At 41.5% G+C, this 19,734-nt stretch overlaps 10 protein-coding genes across 10 annotated transcripts; 6 read left to right on the top strand and 4 right to left on the bottom strand. All coding sequences in view use genetic code 12, as the record gives it.

Annotated features, from left to right (window-relative positions):
• Window positions 1–43: 43 nt before the first annotated feature.
• GLE1 (nucleoporin) lies at window positions 44–1,519 on the bottom strand (the record flags this gene model as incomplete). The annotated part of the gene is made up of 1 exon (XM_002615710.2): window positions 44–1,519. One exon carries the CDS (start codon window positions 1,517–1,519, stop codon window positions 44–46), a length of 1,476 nt encoding a protein of 491 aa, XP_002615756.2.
• A 53-nt stretch (window positions 1,520–1,572) lies between these two features.
• FOB63_003192 (mitochondrial 54S ribosomal protein uL5m) lies at window positions 1,573–2,693 on the top strand (the record flags this gene model as incomplete). The annotated part of the gene is made up of 2 exons (XM_002615711.2): window positions 1,573–1,582; window positions 1,732–2,693. 2 exons carry the CDS (start codon window positions 1,573–1,575, stop codon window positions 2,691–2,693), a joined length of 972 nt encoding a protein of 323 aa, XP_002615757.2.
• Window positions 2,694–2,862: 169 nt separating this feature from the next.
• FOB63_003191 (uncharacterized protein) lies at window positions 2,863–3,489 on the top strand (the record flags this gene model as incomplete). Its single annotated transcript, XM_002615712.1, has 1 exon — window positions 2,863–3,489. The coding sequence occupies one exon, from the start codon at window positions 2,863–2,865 to the stop codon at window positions 3,487–3,489; it is 627 nt and encodes a 208-aa protein (XP_002615758.1).
• Window positions 3,490–4,745: 1,256 nt separating this feature from the next.
• FOB63_003190 (uncharacterized protein) lies at window positions 4,746–5,963 on the top strand (the record flags this gene model as incomplete). The annotated part of the gene is made up of 1 exon (XM_002615713.1): window positions 4,746–5,963. The coding sequence occupies one exon, from the start codon at window positions 4,746–4,748 to the stop codon at window positions 5,961–5,963; it is 1,218 nt and encodes a 405-aa protein (XP_002615759.1).
• Window positions 5,964–6,977: 1,014 nt separating this feature from the next.
• On the bottom strand, window positions 6,978–8,678 carry SAL6 (Sal6p; the record flags this gene model as incomplete). Its single annotated transcript, XM_002615714.1, has 1 exon — window positions 6,978–8,678. One exon carries the CDS (start codon window positions 8,676–8,678, stop codon window positions 6,978–6,980), a length of 1,701 nt encoding a protein of 566 aa, XP_002615760.1.
• Window positions 8,679–9,442: 764 nt separating this feature from the next.
• On the top strand, window positions 9,443–10,324 carry FOB63_003188 (uncharacterized protein; the record flags this gene model as incomplete). The annotated part of the gene is made up of 1 exon (XM_002615715.1): window positions 9,443–10,324. The coding sequence occupies one exon, from the start codon at window positions 9,443–9,445 to the stop codon at window positions 10,322–10,324; it is 882 nt and encodes a 293-aa protein (XP_002615761.1).
• Window positions 10,325–10,390: 66 nt separating this feature from the next.
• Window positions 10,391–13,285, bottom strand: ALA1 (alanine--tRNA ligase; the record flags this gene model as incomplete). The annotated part of the gene is made up of 1 exon (XM_002615716.1): window positions 10,391–13,285. One exon carries the CDS (start codon window positions 13,283–13,285, stop codon window positions 10,391–10,393), a length of 2,895 nt encoding a protein of 964 aa, XP_002615762.1.
• A 654-nt stretch (window positions 13,286–13,939) lies between these two features.
• On the top strand, window positions 13,940–15,394 carry MAC1 (Mac1p; the record flags this gene model as incomplete). The annotated part of the gene is made up of 1 exon (XM_002615717.1): window positions 13,940–15,394. The coding sequence occupies one exon, from the start codon at window positions 13,940–13,942 to the stop codon at window positions 15,392–15,394; it is 1,455 nt and encodes a 484-aa protein (XP_002615763.1).
• Window positions 15,395–15,899: 505 nt separating this feature from the next.
• Window positions 15,900–17,756, top strand: CTA8 (stress-responsive transcription factor; the record flags this gene model as incomplete). The annotated part of the gene is made up of 1 exon (XM_002615718.1): window positions 15,900–17,756. One exon carries the CDS (start codon window positions 15,900–15,902, stop codon window positions 17,754–17,756), a length of 1,857 nt encoding a protein of 618 aa, XP_002615764.1.
• Window positions 17,757–17,813: 57 nt separating this feature from the next.
• Window positions 17,814–19,592, bottom strand: FOB63_003184 (uncharacterized protein; the record flags this gene model as incomplete). The annotated part of the gene is made up of 1 exon (XM_002615719.1): window positions 17,814–19,592. The coding sequence occupies one exon, from the start codon at window positions 19,590–19,592 to the stop codon at window positions 17,814–17,816; it is 1,779 nt and encodes a 592-aa protein (XP_002615765.1).
• Between the last annotated feature and the right edge of the window lie 142 nt (window positions 19,593–19,734).

The raw sequence follows: 19,734 nt of genomic DNA, 5'->3' as shown, positions 1-19,734 counted from the left end.
CTATTAAAAGTGCATGTATAACGTAGCTTTAATTTGCTCGATATCAAGATTCCATTTCTTTGAGTTGGTTTAGATCATTCTTCAGCTCAAAGTCGTCTCCCAATACCTCCAATCGCGTTGCAGCAGGGAAGGATTTCTCTTGACCATATTTGGCCCAGTCCCTTGAGAAAAGCTGTAAAATCTTTATGCCTTGCTTTCTCCATCTGTTGATAACCAGCTGAGCTGCAGCCTCCCACCAGTTACTAACAACAACATAGTGAACGTTTGACAAAAGTGATTTTTCAGTATTGAGCATTCTAGCAGCAAACTTCCATTCGGCATCCATGCTAAAGAATGCAAATTTAGAATCATGTTCTAGGCGTGCCATTACAGCCCACACAGAGCAAATACCTCCAATTCTTTCTTCATACTTGACTTCAGTTTCCCATTTGGACTCATGTCTTCTCCATCCCATCCGTATACGTCCTTCCTCTGTATCGATGGGACACGTGAAGCCGATGATTAAACAACATTTCTTAACAAACCTAGGGCATAAGAAATCATACAAACCCTCCAAATTATAAAGCAAATGCATACTGAGTCTAGCCAAAGGTAACGCCGCAGTGGGCTTCACGGTAACCTCTGTTTCAGCTTGAGAAACAATCGCTTTCGCAATGAAGTTTAAAATCCATTTGTATGCTAATTGATTGGAAGAGGTTTGTTTCACAAGCTCAACAGTTTCATGAGAAATCTGATTCAATTGAGTCATAGAGTTTGACAATTGTCCAAACTTGATATTGATTTTCCTTTTCAAGGCGTTAATATTTCGCTTCAAATCCTTGTCCTTATTCATGGGTTCGACGACTTCTGCTTTTATAGTCTCTATTTTTTGTCTGTAATAGACTAACTGTTTCTCAATCTCTTTGAAATCCGTAAGTCCTTTTGATTTACGGGAAGCAGATTCTTGTTCTTTTCTGATTTTCTCTTTCAACTTATTCTTTGTTTCTTCTGCTTTCAATCGCTCTGCTTCAGCCCTTTTAGCATCTTCTTCAGCCTTTCTAGCCTTTTGCTCGGCCTCGAGTTTGGCTTTCTCTTGAGCTTTTATTTGAGCCTCTTCCTCTTCCTTAGCTTTCTGTTTGAGTATCTCAAGCCTTTTTCGTTCTTCTTCCTCCTTAATTTTTATCAAACGTTCTTCTTCCTGTTTTTTCAATGCCTTTTGATTGTCAATGATGCGTTGCACTTCTGTTTGCAGCTGGTTCCACATCTTGTTGAATTCATCATCGATGATTGTATCAGACATAAGTTTATTCTTACGTTCGTTTTTCAAAGCTTCATTTTTGAGGTTATCACTTCTTTGTGTTTCTAGCAACTCGGCAAGGCGTAGGCTTTCTAGTTTTCGTATTGTTTCAGATAGAAGCCTTATTGGAGAATATGCTTGTGTCCTTTGAAGGGAATGCACTCGTAGGCCCCCGTCAGCTATCCTCTCATGGTGCACATTCAGGATCTGTAACTCAGTATCTAAAGACAATCCAAACTTCATTGGATGGTCTCTTGTCTACCATAAATCTACATGTAAATGCTTGTATCGAGAAGATGTACGGATGTCCCGAGAAAGCAAAGTTGGAAGAGAAATTCACCAGACCCGATACTTCCTAGTTTGAAAAATTCAATAGCCCATATCTACACTTGCCATTTATTCATTCATTAAGAAAGTAATTTATACTATGTTATCTTGTAGGTGTAATGAATAAGTTACTTTCAATTACATTCATGCAGGATATAACTCCGAAACTGAACCAAAAAAAATCTCAAAATTTTCAGATTGTAAGAGAGCATTAAAAGCCACGATGAACAAGCTGTGGGCACGTCTCTTTTCGACTTCTAGGGCGGCCAGAAAGCCTGGATATTCTAGCGTGGAGCCAGTTCACCATCTTGTTAAGATCAAGAAAGCTGCATTGAGTCCCAAATATCAACCATTATTGATTCCTAAAGATGACATTGAGTCTATAGGTTTCAAACCAACAGAAATAAGTCAAGATAGAGTTACAGAACACTATTACAACACTTTGCAAAGTGACTTATTGTTGCATTTTTACGAGCATGAGGGCGAAGTAGTTGAAGGTGCAAAGAAGAGAGAGTGGGCTCCTGATTCTCCATATGCGTTGTATCGTAACTTGAAGAAGCCAAAAGGAGTTGGCCGTGCTACAAAGGACATCAAGCCTATTGGTCCACACAATGTACCAGAACTTACAAGTATTTCTATCAACTTGTACAACAAAGAAGCTTTGGAAGATTCGTGGCTTAACATTTCCAGCAGATTGCAGGTTGCGCAAATTACGAATGTCAAGGCAAAGCAGTTATACAACAGATCCAACATTTTGCCATGGAAGGTGAGAGAAGGCAAGCCTTGTGGCTGCAAAGCAGAATTGACAGGACGAGACATGACTCAGTTTTTGAGTACTTTGACAGAGTTGGTTTTACCTAGAGTGAGAACATTTCAAGGTATCAAGAATACCTCTGGAGACAACAATGGAAACATTACTTTCGGTTTGGATCCAGAAGACGTAAAGTATTTCCCGGAGATCGAAAATTTCCAAGAGTTGTTCCCAAACATTTTTGGTTTTAACATCACGTTCAAGACGACTGCGAGAACGGACGAAGCAGCAAGAACGTTATTGAGTTCTTTGGGAATGCCATTCTACGATCCAGCTTAGCTGCGATTACCTGTAAATAGACTAAACAGATTTCTTTCAAAAAGTACGGGATAGAGTGTATGCTTTGAGTAGTGAGATTCTCGCGAAGTGCGATGTTGTGGCCCCCGCATATTTTTTAGGCGCGACTGTCAGATTTACTTCAAATAATCCTAGGTTCGCTTGTTGTATTATGTCATTACTTTCTGTCGTTCACGACTTTAAAGCCCTTTACTCGACCAGAGTACATCAAAAAGATAAAAGATGGGTCGATGGTAGACTCCGATACTATGAGTTTAATAAGAAGATTGAGGTACTTTCTGAAGAAGGATCGCTTGTCATGAGCGACTTTTATCCACAGAACGCCAAGCCGCCATTAGAGAGTGGCGTATTCGAAGATGGGAATACGTATGTTCTACCGAGTGGAAAGATGGTGGTCGAATTTTCGGAGTACTTAGGTTGCACAGAACGTGATGTGTCTAAAGTGTTTTCCAATAAGCGGGTGAAGGAATTCGGTTCCCCTGATACATTCATACCTATGAGGCATATTGCTGCACCTCCCAAAGTCCTTATAAGACAAGAGGATTCTAACCTGGCGCTAACTTTGAATCCAGTAAGGCGGGTTGGGCTCGCCCGGCCGAAAAAACAAATTAAACAGCGGGACCTCTCTAGCTATATTCAGCCGATAAAGCTTACCACCGAACAAAAGCTAGCCAAATACTATCGGCCTTTCTCGAAGAACCCGAGGATCCCACCTGGCAGTAATAAACTCACTAGAAGATTGCACGCTGCGCTAGGTATACCTCTGTTCGAAACATAAGGGAAGGACCAATGGTATATTTGCGCCGTTCCAATTTTTGAGAGATTGAAAAGCTGTCTTGATCCAAGGTCGTAAGGTGTTCCTAATTATTTGGAATTGGTCTTCATTTCGTATTTGCCGCCTAATGCAGATCCGAAAAAATTTCAATGCGGTGTTACTTATCGAAAAAAAAATATTACCTGAAGAGACTAATTCCAATTCTCTATGGGGCGAGAACACAATACTTGCCTAATCTGGATTAGGTTTGAAGGCATGTTTTCCCAAACTGTCTTAAAAGAAATTCCGTTTGCATGAGGTTGACATCAAACTCGGTTCGGCATTCAACAAACGGACAACGATATGTAAGTCTCTTACATTACGAATACTTTGATACCTCATGAAGTTATGTGATGGCAGCTGCAAGTCAAGGAAGTGCCGTGAGAAAAATGAAGTGGGCCTATAGAACCATTATGCCGCTATCAATATCGAGATAACGATAACATGTGGCTCCTGCAAATTTCATATACGATAGCCCAATTTGAGACACTGCACACGTTGACAGCGTGCGGCATTTGGTTAAATGTCAAAAATGAGGGAATTGATTACAGGTTAGTCCGAGAGAGTGGCATTCAGCGAACACATATGCATGTGCAAAGGCTTCGTGAAATAATTAATTAAATTCCCCTTGGTCCATTATCTATTGTAACATGGGATTGTAGAAGGCTATTATGGATTGTCGGTCGTTACAAATGAGGCTGATAAAGGCGAATATCCCAACGTGGGCCCTAATAATGAGCACACGTGTAGAAGGTCACCACCGCACAGGACAGTGCATAGAAGTATGCACACCCTACTGATTACCGCAAGCTTCAAAAGTATGACTTGCATCTTCTTATAAGCCAGAACCTTTCGTTTATCTAAGTTTCAAGGGTTTAATCGATTTTCTTTTACCCATTACCAAAAGTTTTTAGACATTGAATTTTAGTCTTCTGAGTTTTGTGGCAGGTCAGCTGATCAAAAATATACGTTCCGAGCCTCCCAAGAAAACGATCTCGCACAAATTGAAATTTTCTGCTCTGGTGTGACATTTACTTGGCACTTTCACTACACTCTTATTACAAAGCACGGCTTTCTCCTTTTATTCCGGCCCTCAGTTCGATAGTGCCTATTATTTCATATTCTTGTTCCTTCCTAATCCCGGAGCATTTTGAAAATCTTGTCAATTCCGTTTCAGCTTCAGTTTCAAGTCCGTCGTTGATGGTCCGATATTCAGCTTCATGAGTTTGGTACTCTCTCCACAAACACTTGAAATGTCCACTACAACGTCAGCCTGTGCAACGCCCACTGTGGACACCATTCATGTTTCCCCACGTTTACGTCCGCCCCCGCAGAACTACCATGGTAGCTCTCGCGAGTCTAACGGCTCAGATTCGAAAAATACGAGAAACAAGTCCTTCATTCATCGCAACTTTACAAAACTGTGTCCTCTGATAGATCCGTTCCTTGCTCAGTACATCAAGTCACCAGAGTCTGATCCTACTCACTTTTATTTGAAATCATTAAACAAGCGTGGTCACATTAAGCACCCCTCTTTTTATGAGAAATATCTAGTGCATAGAGATCATGAGGCCCCAGCTCCTTCATCCCAGCTTCTCAAAAAGAGCTTGCTTGAGCGTAAACAGGTGTTTTCGCCAGTGCGAAAGAGCCCTATTGCACAAACATTGGATGTGAATATGACGGAGGATGATGCGAGCACTCCATCGAGGCGGCGCCGTTACACTGGAAGCGGCCCTTCTACTCCACAAGTTCCTACTAAAAAGGCGCATCCAAAGGTGATCACCAACTGTTTGCCAAAAGAGTTTATGCAATGTGACATTGACGATTTGGTTTGCTTGATATCCCGAATGCTTCAGTCACTTATCAACTTGAATGATCGCAGTGTACCAGAATCTATCGCTAATCCACGTGGTGGAATTTCGGATAAGATCCCAGAGCAGAGAAACAAGTTATTGACGAGGTATCACTCGCGCTCGCCGCCTGCCATCTCGATTCAGACCTACCTTGCTAGATTGACAAAGTTCAACAATTTTTCGCAGGCTACCTTACTAACTACCATCTACTATATTGACTTGTTGTCACATAACTTCCAACCATATTTCACCTTAAATTCATGGACTGTGCATCGGTTCCTTTTGGTGGCCACCATGTTGGCCCAGAAGGCTCTAGAAGACTTTTTTTACACTAATGATCATTATGCCAAAGTCGGTGGTGTTGCATTAACAGAACTCAACTGTCTAGAACTTGATTTCTTGAATCGTGTCGACTGGAAACTTGTTCCAGCAAAGCAAATCCTGAACAACAAAACCTCCATCAAATACTACAGAGAGGTTCTTGATTTGTACTATGTCCAGTTAGTGAATCTTATGGAAAGGAACACTTCGGAGCACACTAATGTCGTGTACACATTCAGCAATCTGGAACTGGACAAGGATTGAAGTGGCGGTATTTGCATATTCTGTTTTTTTATTCATTTTTTCAGGGTGACGGGTATTAGGATTGTCACCCCTGTCGGGTAATAAATTCGTGAGACTGGCCTCTCATGAAAGGCTTAAGAATGTACATGAAAATAAAATTTTCTTGTTTTTCCACTAAGTTTGTAACATAATACGCACTTGATATGTATCGTCTCTACTATCGAATTATTTAAGGATCTGGGATGATTCGAGTTCGCTAGGTTTGTCTCGAATCGATTTATTTGAGCTTGACAAAGGGGATTTGGCACCGCATTAATCGCACACGATGTCGCAGGCGATTGCCATTGCCTAATTCGGAATCGAAACTCCGCTCGCAATCGCTATGATACTCCAGCCGTTTGAAATGTGCTTTATTTGGCGGTGACAACAGAAGAGATAAGAGACAGTATGACTATAAGAATGCTCTAAATTCGTCTCTTTTTAACATCAAAAAACTAATCAAATCCCAATATTTCAACATGGCCGCTCAAACTACTAGTCAAAACCAGAACACCGCTTCTTCTGCTAACAAGGACCACCGTGGTATGAATGTCCACACTTCAAGAGGTTGGTACTTTTATAACTGTGTCATCGCTTGAGTTCGCTAAAAGACTATGACAGTTTGTTTCAATATTCCCAAAAAATGGAAAAAAAAAATAAAAAAAACTGGTATGTTCGTCGTGATGTTGCTAGCTGGCTAGAGGTATATACACAAATAGACGAAGATTACCAAACACAAGGCCACTGGCCTTTCTTTAAGAGAAAAATTGTATTCTAATAACCTAAATCAAACTAACTAACAGTAAATAAAAAAAACAGTCATGAGGGTCATAAGTATCAAATGTCAAGGATGGTCCGAACTCACAACTCCAAAATAAATCAACGCAAAAGTCACAGAATGAACCTACGATAAACATAAGCGTGTAGTCATTCCCAACGCTTTGAGAATATAGCGTCCACCATCTAACGCCTCTACTCATTCCATCAAGTCTCAGTCTACTGCGGTTTCAACAATTCGAAAGAGCAACATAAACTCTTATCAACGTTCATGACAGCGCCATAATTGTTAAACTCGCCGCAATAATTGGGGGCCAGAAAAACCGTTACCAATTTCCGTTTGTTGAAAAACTCATACCCATCTTCAACAACCATATGACCGCGCACAATCAAATCCATCTTGAATGTGCTCAAAAAATAATCGACGTGTTTCTTACCAAAACAATAGGAAACACCTCGATCATTCTTTGGCCAGTTGGTCAATGAAAACGATTTCACCAGAGGATCAGGATCAGACCATAATAGATCAGCCAAGAGACCCTTGTCAGGAATATCTGTTGGTCTCTGAATCTGTTCAATTTGCCTCATGTTATGAAGATCAGGGGAAAGGCCACCGTGGATGCAGAAAATTTTATCGTTGATTGTAGCTGCCAAAGGAAGAGTATTGAACACATCAACGAAATTTTTCCATAACTTATGGCTTCCTGAAATGAGAGGTAAGCGTCTCTTGCACTCGTCATAAAAGCCATAAATCTTCGTTATGTTCGCAGACTCGTGGTTTCCGCGTAACATAAAGAAGTTTTCAGGGTACTTGATTTTGTAGCACAACAAAAGTAGTATGGTTTCTAACGATCTATGGCCTCTGTCCACATAATCTCCCAAAAACAAATAATTAGTATATGGCGGGTATCCACAAGAATTGAAAATTCTAATTAAGTCATGGAATTGACCGTGTATGTCACCAACAATTTTCACTGGGGGGGATAACTTCAACAATGTTGGTTGGTCCATGAAAATAGATCGCGACTTCGCTAAAATGAACTTAATCTCCTGTGTGGTCAACGGTAATTTCTCCCTGTTCTTGCGAGACTTTGAAGATCCATTCGTGTCTTTCTTCATTCCAATAGCTAACAAACGGTTGATCACGCCATCCAAATCAATGTCCAGCTTCTTGTTCATAGGTATTAAAGGAGGCGAATGAGATTCTTCAGAAGATGTTTTTTGCCTTGGCCAAGTATCTTTGATGTAGCTCTTTGGTATTGGGGAGCTCATATCTGTACTAGTTTTCTTCGACACGCTCTTCTTGGTCGAAATCATAGACTTTTTTGGTTCTGGTGTTGATTCAGAAGATGCTTCTACGATCGGGTCTAAGCTGGTTTCTGACGGGTTCTGAAAAGCGTCACCCTTCACGTAAACTGGTGAATTCACAAGAGATTCAGACAGTAACAGAGATTCATCTTTGTTTTCACCACTAGAAGTAAAGACGGGAGAAATAGATAAGTCTGCGCTCCTCAGGCTCTCAGTAGAGGAACCATACTCATGGACCTGCTGAGAAGAGTCCCTCCACTTCAGAGATGAAAAGGGAGAGCCGGACTGAGAAGCTAACAAAATAGCCATGGATGCATCGATATCAAACTCATACTGACGAGAGGATGGTGAGTGTTTTTTTAGCCTCCTTTGGGAAGTTTTTGGAGCGGGTATAGACTGCGGGCTTGACTTGATGTTCATCATTGAATCATCTTGGGTGCGGTTGGATGAACCGTGGTAATTAATATGCCTACCGAAACCGGTAGGTCGAGATAGCGGCAGTGACGATTCATCTGCATCAAGTTCACCGGCATTTACACCAGATGAGGCGCCACCACTGGTGGAATTTGCTGACGTATTCGGTAGATCATTTTTAGACGGGTTATTTCCCATAGTTATGTTGAAGTGACCAAAGATTTAGAAAACTAAGTTGCGGTGGGTGGAAAAGGTGTTGGTGAACTAGTCGATGTGCAAAAAGAATTCGGTATTCAAGGAGATTACCAATTTTTGCACTTAGTAATGTGGTCGTTCAGTAACCGCAAGTAGTGCAGAAATCACTACTTTTCCGAGGAATAATAATTTTTGAAAAATAACGTAACTAACTGCTTGGGCCTGGGATAATGTTTTGACACGTATTGTGTTAAGACCTTAGTGCTTCGGAAAGAAAACGTAGCAAAAGGAAACAGATTTAGAATCGGATCCTGATCCGAATTTCGGCTTTAGTGTGGACATTTTAGTACGCACACCTGGCATATGCGAATTAGGCAATAGGGGAAACCACTCCACAGTAAGATAATGGGGTGCCTGAAAATCACTACAACGAGTTGTACGAGTCGGGACCAAATAGTGTCATTCAGTTATTCGTGAAGTAGAGAGACCATAATTCATTTTCTTCTTTTTATTTTTTTTTCTCAATCCCTTTCATCGTAATTATTTATCCCAATGCATGCACCATCGTACATATATTGCGGATGTCGTTAAGCCCAAAATATTTGACAAGAAAAAAATGGGTTGCTATGCTTTAAAATGATCAATTGCCTCTGTGATATCCTTATACGTGGCAAGGAGTTACAGGTAGCATTGACTAATGTCAACTAACCTGTATTACCGATAAGTATGTGTGAGATTCATTAGTAGGTGCGAATCCCGCAAATGACATGTTTAAGTCTCTCCGCAATATGGTTTCCAGCATTCGATCGGCCGGGTGCCTAATAATTGGTGATGAGGTCCTAAATGGAAAAATTCGAGATGAGAACTCATACGAGTTTGCCAAGTATTGTTTTAATACTTTGTCAGTTCCTATGAAGAAGATTATTGTTTGTGGGGACGACAAAGACGATATTGTCAAATCAATTAAGATCTTGAGGGAGGAAAAATGTGACTTCATAGTTACAAGTGGGGGAATTGGCTCTACACATGATGATATTACGTATGACGCTATTGCTGAAGCTTTTGGTGTTCCATGTGAACTTGATCTGGAAACAGTGGAAAGAATGCGATCGATCAGGGGAGGCTATTTGGATCTGCTTTCACCTTCCCAGTTGAGCGCTTTCTATCGAATGGCAACCTTACCACAACAAACATCGGAGGTATCTGTGCTGAAACTTTATACGGAATCCTCATTATGGGTGCCTATTGTAGGCCTTCAACACCAGGTGTACATTTTACCCGGTGTGCCCGAGCTCTTCAGAAAGCTCTTGGTGGGACTTGGAGATCACTTGAAGGCAAGAGTTATTCTGAAAGCCTACCAGAGATTCTACGTTCAAACATCGACAAAGGAAAGTAACTTAGCTCCATTCTTATCTGCATTGCAAAAGACTTGCGATGAAAAATTTGGCGCTCAGCAAGTGAAACTTGGTTCATACCCTCATTTTTCATGGAAAACTGTTACAATCAGCATTATCGGCGATGATACTGTGCCCCAGGAAGCATTATTGGATATAGTCGACCAGGTAATTGTGGGTGTCGGCGGAGGAGCCAAACAAATCGATGCCCAGGAAGAAGATTTCATCTCTTCCCACGAGAAAGATAAAGAATGAAAAAAATTACTACGATCTTTCCAAAAGAATATGATCCTATTCTCTATAAATAGAATGCGGCCAATATTACAACTTCTCAGCAAGCAACTTAGTAACCGTTTCAACAGCAGCATCGATACCCTCAGGAGAGTCACCCATACCTTGAACAACATTACCCTTTCCGCCAGCTTTACCTCCAATATGAGCAGAGACAGCTTTAGCTAATTCGGAAGCATCAATGCCCTTGCTTATAGCCTCATCAGAAATATAACATCCGTGAGCAACCTTCTCAGATGTACCTGTGAGCAAGTAGAGAGATTTGTCCTTGTGCTGCTTTTTGATCAAGTTGATGGCTTCCGTGATGGCTTTGGCGTTCGCACTAATTGGAACGTGAGCGACAAAGAAAGCAGTCTTAGATTTTTCCTCGTCCTTCAACCAACCGTTGACTGCTTCCAAAGTTTTCTTAGATTCCTCTTTCTGTTTAGCCTTCAAGTGGTCCTTGATCGACTTGTCCAACTTGGTAAACTTCTCATTCAACTTCTGCTTGTCCAAGACAGAGATGGAGAGTTGCTTCAAAGCAACACCCAACTCTTTCGCCCTTTGCTCCTTTTCTGGACCAAAGGATAATTTGTCGGCAGAATCCAAGCTCGCACTAAACTCTCTTGCAATTCTTTGAACTTCCTGGGCCTCGTGACCAGTAACAGCAACAATTCTTCTGATACCTTTTGCAATACCAGATTCTTCGATAATGACGAAGTCTTTGATGTCACCGGTCTTTGCGACATGCGTACCACCGCAAAATTCGATAGATAACTTAGTCCAGTCCTGGTTAGTTGGATCTTTGAGCAAATCGGCCACTGCGACACCAATGGATACAACTCTCACAGGGTCTGGGTATGTCTCACCGAAAACAGCTCTAACACCTGCAATCTGCTTAGCCTTTGTCAACTCCACTTCCTCAGCATAAACTTGCTTGTTGCTCTTGATGATTTCGCTAGAGATATTTTCGACTTGTTCAAGCTCCTTAGGAGTTAATGCTTGCTTATGGCTGAAATCAAATCTCAATTTCTCTGGGGCAACCAAGGAACCCTTTTGATCGATACCGTCACCCAAAACCTCTTTCAAAGCAAAGTTCAAAACATGAGTACCAGTGTGATTGTTTCTGATTGGCCATCTTCTCAACTCATCATAAGTAGCAATGACATTATCGTTCAATTTCAAGGTACCCTCAACCATGGTACCAGTGTGGAGAATGTAACTACCATACAGTTGAACGTTCGTGACAGCAAACTCGGCACTACCATCGATAACCAAGCTACCCGTGTCATACTCTTGACCACCTTGCTCAGCATAGAATGGTGTTCTGTCCAAAATGATACCAAACTGTTGACCAGCTTCAGAAATCGTGTCGACAAATTTAGAGCCATCGTAAATTGCGACGATCTTTGATTCAATATTATCCAACCCATACTTGTAAACATCGTTAGTCTTAGTGATCGATTCGTTGTTGTCCAACTCCGACAAAGCATGCACATCCAACTTAATCAAAGTAGCACCGCCCTTGGTATTTGTCGCTTTCGAAGCTTCTCTAGATTCTTCCTTCGCCTTTTCAAAGGCTTCCTCGTCAATCTTCAAGCCAGCTTCCTCTGCCATTAATCTGGTCAAATCAACAGGAAAACCATAGGTATCATACAATCTCCACACATCCTTACCAGATAAAGTTTGCTCTGGAGTCTTTGATGCAATAATGGCGTACTGTTCGAACAACTTTTCACCTCTGTCCAAGGTCTTGGCAAATGAAACCTCTTCTTCCATCAAGATTTCCTTCAACATGTCCTTGTTCTTAGCAATTTCAGGGAAAATAGAGGAGTTGTTTTCAATAACAACGTCAACCAATTGTTGGAAAAACGAGCCTATTGGACAGTTCATGTATTTGCGAACATAACGCGCACCTCTTCTCAAAATTCTCCTCAAGACGTAACCTCTTCCTTCATTGTTTGGAACACCACCATCCGAAATTGCAAATGTCAATGTTCTCACGTGATCAGCAATAACTCTGTAAGCAGTGTCAATACCATCGACATCTTCAGCTCCGAATTTACCCGTATAAGGTCTAACGCCGGTGATGTTTCTAATTTCCTCGAAAATTGGCTGAAAGACATCGGTGTCGTAGTTGGAAGATTTATCCTGTAAGACAGAAACCAATCTTTCAAAACCCATTCCGGTATCAATATGCTTACTTGGCAACGGCTTCAAACTGGAATCGGCTTCTCTGTTGTATTGAATGAACACAATGTTCCACACTTCTAAAACATTCGGATCATCCTGGTTCACCAAAGAAGCAGCGTTCCTTCCACCAATTCTATCATAGTGAATTTCAGAGCATGGACCACATGGGCCTTGATCTCCCATTTCCCAAAAGTTGTCATGGGCATCACCAGGTAAGATGTGATCGGGGGCAACACCGACGGACAACCAATACTCCTTGGCTTCCAAGTCAGGCTCCAAACCATTCTTTTCATCTCCTTCAAAGTATGTGACATATAATCTGTCTTTGTCCAATTTGTAAACTTCAGTCAACAACTCCCAGGAGTAAGCAATAGCCTCCTTCTTGAAGTAGTCTCCAAAAGACCAGTTACCCAACATTTCGAAAAAAGTATGGTGATATGAGTCTCTACCCACATCTTCCAAATCGTTGTGCTTTCCACCAGCTCTGATACATTTTTGAGAGTTAACAGCCCTCTTCAAAGTGGCAAACTCCGAAGTTGGATCAACTGTACCCAAGAAGATGGGTTTGTATTGGTTCATACCTGCGTTGGCAAACAACAATGTTGGATCATTATGAGGAACAACCGAGGAAGATGGAACATAGGTGTGACTTTTATTCTTGAAATAGTCCAAGAAAGTGCTTCTAACAGTACTAGCAGACCAAGGATGGGAAGAGGTCGTCATATTATGCTTTCGTGCTAGACTCTTTAGCATTCAAAGAAGGACTGGCGCCCGCGGAAAGAAATTTCTCGCGAGGTACGAGAGATGCAAAGAGGTACGGGTGTTACCTAAGTATGTGTTGCGATATGACTACACTTTGGTACCAAATCTTCTTGAATCATTCTCACAGAAGAAGACACAAGAATAACAAGAATATGAGAAATGGAATGCCCAAATATAAGAAATAAGAAACAGGCAACAAAGAAAAGAACAAAAGACTACGCCATCATACAGAGACTCTTTTGTAGCAGGGATGCAAATTGCATGTGCTTTCGTAACTCGCCACACTATCATTCGCGTAGGACATTTCGGTGTGAGGACACAAACCTGTAGTTTTTACCTTTTCTTTTGCCCTCGGTGTTCACGTTGATCTTTGTTAGCGCGCTTCTCAGCCTTCACTCTATAGTTCTCCATGGTTCAATAAGAGCGCGACTTCCCAATAGGGCCATTAATTTGCTCATTCAGTGCGAGACCCGATGCTCCATTACTGAGATAAGTCAAGGCCACACCGAAATCATGCCTAGTCGGCCAGAACGTCTCTCTACTTTTCCCATTCTTCTTGTTCATTTCAACCATCAATACGATTCATCTACTTTGATGTCTAACTAAGGGTGAAATCTCTTCAAATCACATCGCTTTTCATAACTCATGATCCTTATAGACGGCACCAAATACTCATGCCTGGAATGCATTCGTGGCCATCGCTCCTCTCTGTGCCGCCATTACATGCGAGCGCTTCTTCAGGTGCGATCTAAGGGACGACCAAACTTCCAGTTTTCTTCTGGGAACAAGAATCACCGGATCGCAGTGTTTGCCGAAGAAGTGGCTGACTCACCCGATCCAGTCTCTGCCTCCTGCAAAGATGTCCCAGTGGTTATTCTTAAAACCTCGGATAAACAGGTGATCGATATGACCAATGGCCGAATCGTGGGACCATATCGGAAAGAAGAAGTGCCTTTCCAATCATCCAATCCAGTGATAACTTCTGATAACTTCCTAGTATCGTCGTCATGTTGCTCCGATGGTGCTTCCAAGGTTCGTAAGTCGTGTTCATGCAATCAGAAAAAGGTTTCAAAATCGAAAATCCTCAAGTCTTACATCGACAAAAAGATACAACAGCAAAATGCTATCAAAGAATCCCCATCATACGACAAGGTACAATTTAGACAGGCGAAACTGTGTTGCAAAAAGAATGATAAGATAACAGCTGCTTTGAAATGCGAAGAGAAAGAGCAACCCCTAGCTGCAAATCGAAACGGCTCTTCTGATTCATATCAATACTTGCCCAATACAACCACATATCCGAAGATGGAACCCGTTTCAGTTAATCAACTGGACCAAAAACAGTTCTCATCAAATGATGAGATTTCTGACATGCAAACAAGTAACTTTTATGCATCTAGCTCAACCAACGATGTCTTCGAAGTGATCAATGTGCCAAATTGTTCTCTTCCAGGAACATGTTCTTGTTCTACTGATTGCGCATGTCCTAATTGTATGACGCACAATAACTATCAAGACCCAAAAAACAGCCGTGTGCTTGACTTTTTGAACAACGACTCGCAATTGGACTCAAACCTCATTTTGACTCTGAACCCAGGTCTCCGGCAGAGTATACCTCAAACCCACATGCAGCCCACTTTCCAAAATGGGAGTACCCCTTCCTTATCCTTCCCCAATGCACTAAATCCAGACTCTTATGCGCTTCCCTCTTCTGACAATTTACACCAGCTGCATGGCCAGAATCCAGAATACGCAATGCAAAACCGCAACCAATCAGACAACTTAGTGCCCCTAAACGGCCTGCTGATTTCCAATTCCAACTTTAGATCTCCGTTTCCCAACATTCTGTCTTTATCAAAAGATTTCGATACCTACAACAATATTCTACTGCAAGTAATAGGAAGCACCATAATGCCCGCGGAACATCCTTCTAGCCTGTTGTCTGACGAATCTGAAGATTCTAATGTGTGTACTTGCGCGGATGACGCATGCAACTGCGCCAATTGTGAGACACACGGAATCATTGACGGTTACAAATTGGATGACATTTTCGTGTCAAAAGCGCCTTTAGATAACTTTCCCAGAGTCGACTTGCACTGATTAATGTGACTGCCTATGCATGTCATCGAATAGGCTCAGTATGCCACAGCTGTTACTGAACACATCATATTTGAATCTGCGCCGTCCTGCGCTTACACTGATGTGTCCTGTGGTTTGGCTTTGGTCTAAGCGATCAAGCAAAATACACACAGGATGCATGTTCCTGCTGGTGTGACTCCTGTATACCAAATATGGTGAGTTTGCCCAGCATCCGAGACCTCCTTACTGTATATAAAATTATCCCAGATGTCATTCATGGAAGCTTCTAGCAACTTCCAAGATATTCTTAATAAAGAACGATAATCGCTCCACCTTAATATTCTCATTTTAGCCAAACATCGTACTTTCATTGACGCATTCAATACGATTCTCAGCTGCACTGAATTTTTTTTTTTTTGGCTGCACATCGCTTCCCGCAACGATCGTGAAAATTTCATATCCACTTTTTTTGGAACACAATAATATTATTTAAGATTTGAAGGCCAACTTTGTCAACGAAGTGTTCATGTCAAATTTAACCGATTTGGATCCATCGCCTGGTGATGGCGATATTCATGTTATCAATCGTGCTCATCAGTTTCCGAATGAAGATAGCGCCCCTCATACCGAAAATGCCGATACACCCAACTTCATCCACTCTTTAGATTTACCCCCATCCCTTTCCGCTTCCAATAATCTCTTTGATGAGTTTAACACCCATGAAAATCAAGAACAAAACTCAAGACAAGATATCCCAAACTCCACTGAGTACAATCCTAATTTGACCGATATTCATAATAATCCATCCGATGATTCAGAGAAACCTTTAACCAGCGCGCTAACGAGGTTTCCTAGCAATCTTCCACCTCTTCCACCTCTCTCAGAATCCATAATTGCCAAGGATATTCCATTACCGTCAAACCCAATTCTACCAGAGTATGTTTCCAATGGAGTTATGAATTCTAATAGACCTCAGGCATTATTGGGTAGTATACAAAAGAAGAAAAAGGAACAGCAGGGACCAAAGACAAGGCCTGCTTTTGTCATGAAGATTTGGTCTATGGTGAATGACAACGCTAATCATGAATACATCCGCTGGAACGAAGACGGCGAGTCCTTCCAAGTGGTACACAGAGAGGAATTTATGAAGAAGATTTTACCAAAGTATTTCAAACACAATAATTTTGCTTCTTTTGTGCGACAGTTGAATATGTACGGTTGGCATAAAGTTCAAGATATCAATAGTGGATCGTTGAAAGAAGAAAGAGGCCAAGAAGAAATTTTGCAGTTCAAGAATCCGTACTTTATCAAAGGCCGTGAAGATCTCCTTGATAATATTGTGCGTAACAAGGCAGGAAACCAGGAAAACGAGTCTTTAGACTTGAGTAATATCAATTTCCAACTCATTATCAATGAACTTGACCAAATAAAGCTCAATCAAATGGCCATAATAGAAGACATGAGACGAATGAGAAGTGATAACCAAACCTTATGGAATGAAAGCTTTGCCACCCGTGAGCGCCATCAAAAGCAAGCACAGACACTTGATAAGATTATGAAATTCCTTGCAGCTGTGTATGGAAATACTGCTGGTAAAATTTTTGAAGTAGAGAATGGTCCATTGGATCTGAACTACAACAATCATGTTTCAGCTTACACGAATCCTCCTAAGCAGAATTTTTCTTCTCCTGCTCAATCACCTCAAACTTACTCGCAACCTGCTCCTATACTGAAGCCTAGGTTGATGTTGATGGATCAGGCATACCAGAAGACACCAACCTCGGATACGAAATCACCATCCATTTCCACTGCAAGAGATAGCTCAGTAGAGGAAATCATCAGAAATAATGGTAATTTTCAACCTGCTCCTAATGACCCAACAACAAACGTGAACAAGATTTATCAACAAATAATGAACCACGAGCCTTCAGCTCCATCTCCACGCCACTTTTTCCCCGAGTTAAACAGTCCATATCCTGTGTCCCCAGGTCCACAATTTTTGAGGATGCCCACTCCTACGCAAGAGCAACACACCGATACTCTTCAGGGCCTCGAACAAAATATTTACAAACAGGGACAAGCGTTGCTGCAAGTTCAGGACTGGATCCAGACTTTGGCCAATAGGCAGCAGCAACAGCAACAGCAATTGCAACAGAGAAGAAGCCCTACAATGCCCTCGCAGGAAACTGACCTTGACGATTTTGATGTGAACGAGTTTTTGAACAACAATTCAGTCAATCCGTCTACTCCAAGTCAGAGTTATAACCTGACTAATGATGTTGCTGTACCCGATGATTATCAACCGGAAAACCACGGCAAGCGCGTGATCGAGGAGGTACAAGACAATAAAGAGGGCAGGCAGAGAAAGAGAACCCGTAAGTAATGATACCTCAATTTATCAATCCGAGCGGATTCTATATAGCTTTGTTGGGAATTTACATCACCTTCGTGAAAAAGCAAATTTAAAATCATCGCCATCGCCATCGCCTCCATCGTTATAATCATGACTACCAGCGGAATCAATGAGCACATCCGTAGACTTCCCACGCGTGGTAAAAGAAAATGTATTATCATCGTAATCAGCATCCTCGCGTTCTTCCCTAATCTCGGTATCAGATGCTTCGTCCACGAAAAGTTGCGAAATTTTAGGTTGATAACCTTTAACGTCATTCATCTCCTTCGCAAAGTCGACTTCAATCCTTTCGGCCGCCTCGAAATCAGTAGAACCATGGTCAGTAAATCGAATTTCATTGAGTGAATCATCCTCATAAAGCTCCAAAAATGTTCGAGTGACAGTATGAGCAGCTTTATTTCTTCGCCTGAATGCCTTGAAATTGGGTCTACCCTTGTATCTTGGATCAACATTAGCTTGAGCTTTAGTCTTTCTTGGTACTGCGAAATCTACCTCTTCCACTATTGCAAGTTTCAGTAAATTATCATGAACGAAATCAACCCCTGCGGTTTCTAATTCATGTTTAGCAGACTTTTCGGCTTCTTCTTTTGTGGCACGAACAGCATCCGCAAAAGAAATTTGGGGCACGATCCATTTTGCATTCTTATTCACTTTGAATTTTTTAGTCACTGGCTCCTCCAGTGGTTCCCTTACGCTATCGGCATTTTGTGATGCGTCACCAGAGGGTTTCTCCCGTTGTTCCGAATTTTGCATTGCAATATTAGTCTCTCCAGTTTCAATTTGTTTCGCATCTTGTTGTGCTGTTGACTCGATTCTGGTTTTGTTTTCTTCGTCTTCCGAGGTGTTTCTACCCACAAAATCCCCTTCTACGTTGCTTTGAGAAGGCGGTTCGATTTCAAGTTGCGAGTTTTCGTTGTCAGCAGTGACAGCATTGTGGCTAGTGATAGAGCTAGAAGGGTAACTAAATTGAAAAAAGTCAGTATCATTAACACGCTCCACTTTTCGTCGCTTCCTTCGCTGTGAAAATCTAGGAGTATCTTCATCTTTGACACCAGTGATCTCAACTTCAGGATTAGCAGTTGTAAAAGATTTCAAGTTCTTTATATCAACTGACTTAACTGCGTTCCAAAGATCATTAGTCAGGTTGACTTGCTCACCAAAAAGGTTCATCAAATTGTCGGTACCAGAGACCTTGAAAACGAAGACCGCATTAGTATTTACCATTCGCTGAAGAGTAGTTAAAGCTGATGTTTTATTTTCTTGATCATTCAACAAGCAGATAACAGAGCATCCAAGACACTTCAACCATGACTCTAGTCGCGTGACTTGTTTCATGTTCTCCAGATGCCATATTACAGTCTCCTTTCCTTCCAAGAGGCTAGGTCTTCTTTTATCAGGAAACACATAGTTGCTTGGAGTACCAGGCAATAGTAGATCTGCGGTGGGATGAAATAGCCACTTATTAATATCATGGGGTGTCTTCATTAGGCAATCTGTCCAATGGCTCGTCACAACAGGAATAGACCTCAGAACAGCAATTTGATACGCAAAATCAACATGGTCCGAGAGCACGATGTAATGGGTAGCTAAAAGAGGGTCATTGCAAATACGCAAATCAATTCCCTTTGCATGAATATTATCCAACAACTGCGGTAATGGACTCTCTTGAATTTCTCCTTCGTATCGTATTTTCTTTGAAAAAGGCATGACATTAACAGGTACCCAATGAATTCGTATTTGGATGCGGTTTGTTTTATGGGCGTTTACCTTCAACAAAAGATCTTGTTCGTGAAATTCTTTGGTCATTGGGGACGACTCCCGGGAAGGAAGTCGAAACAACTCGTCGTTAACTGTAGTCTTGCAAATAGATTCAAACTTGATTGAAAGAGAGGAAGTTTTAAGGTCTTTCGGATCTGATGTTCCCACAATGATGCTGAGATAAACTTTA

This window comes from Clavispora lusitaniae, assembly GCF_014636115.1.
Source record: "Clavispora lusitaniae strain FDAARGOS_655 chromosome Unknown tig00000105_pilon, whole genome shotgun sequence".
Lineage (NCBI taxonomy): Eukaryota > Fungi > Ascomycota > Pichiomycetes > Serinales > Metschnikowiaceae > Clavispora > Clavispora lusitaniae.
Note: the sequence above shows the minus strand (reverse complement) of the source record. Positions and strands in the feature narration are given on the sequence as shown.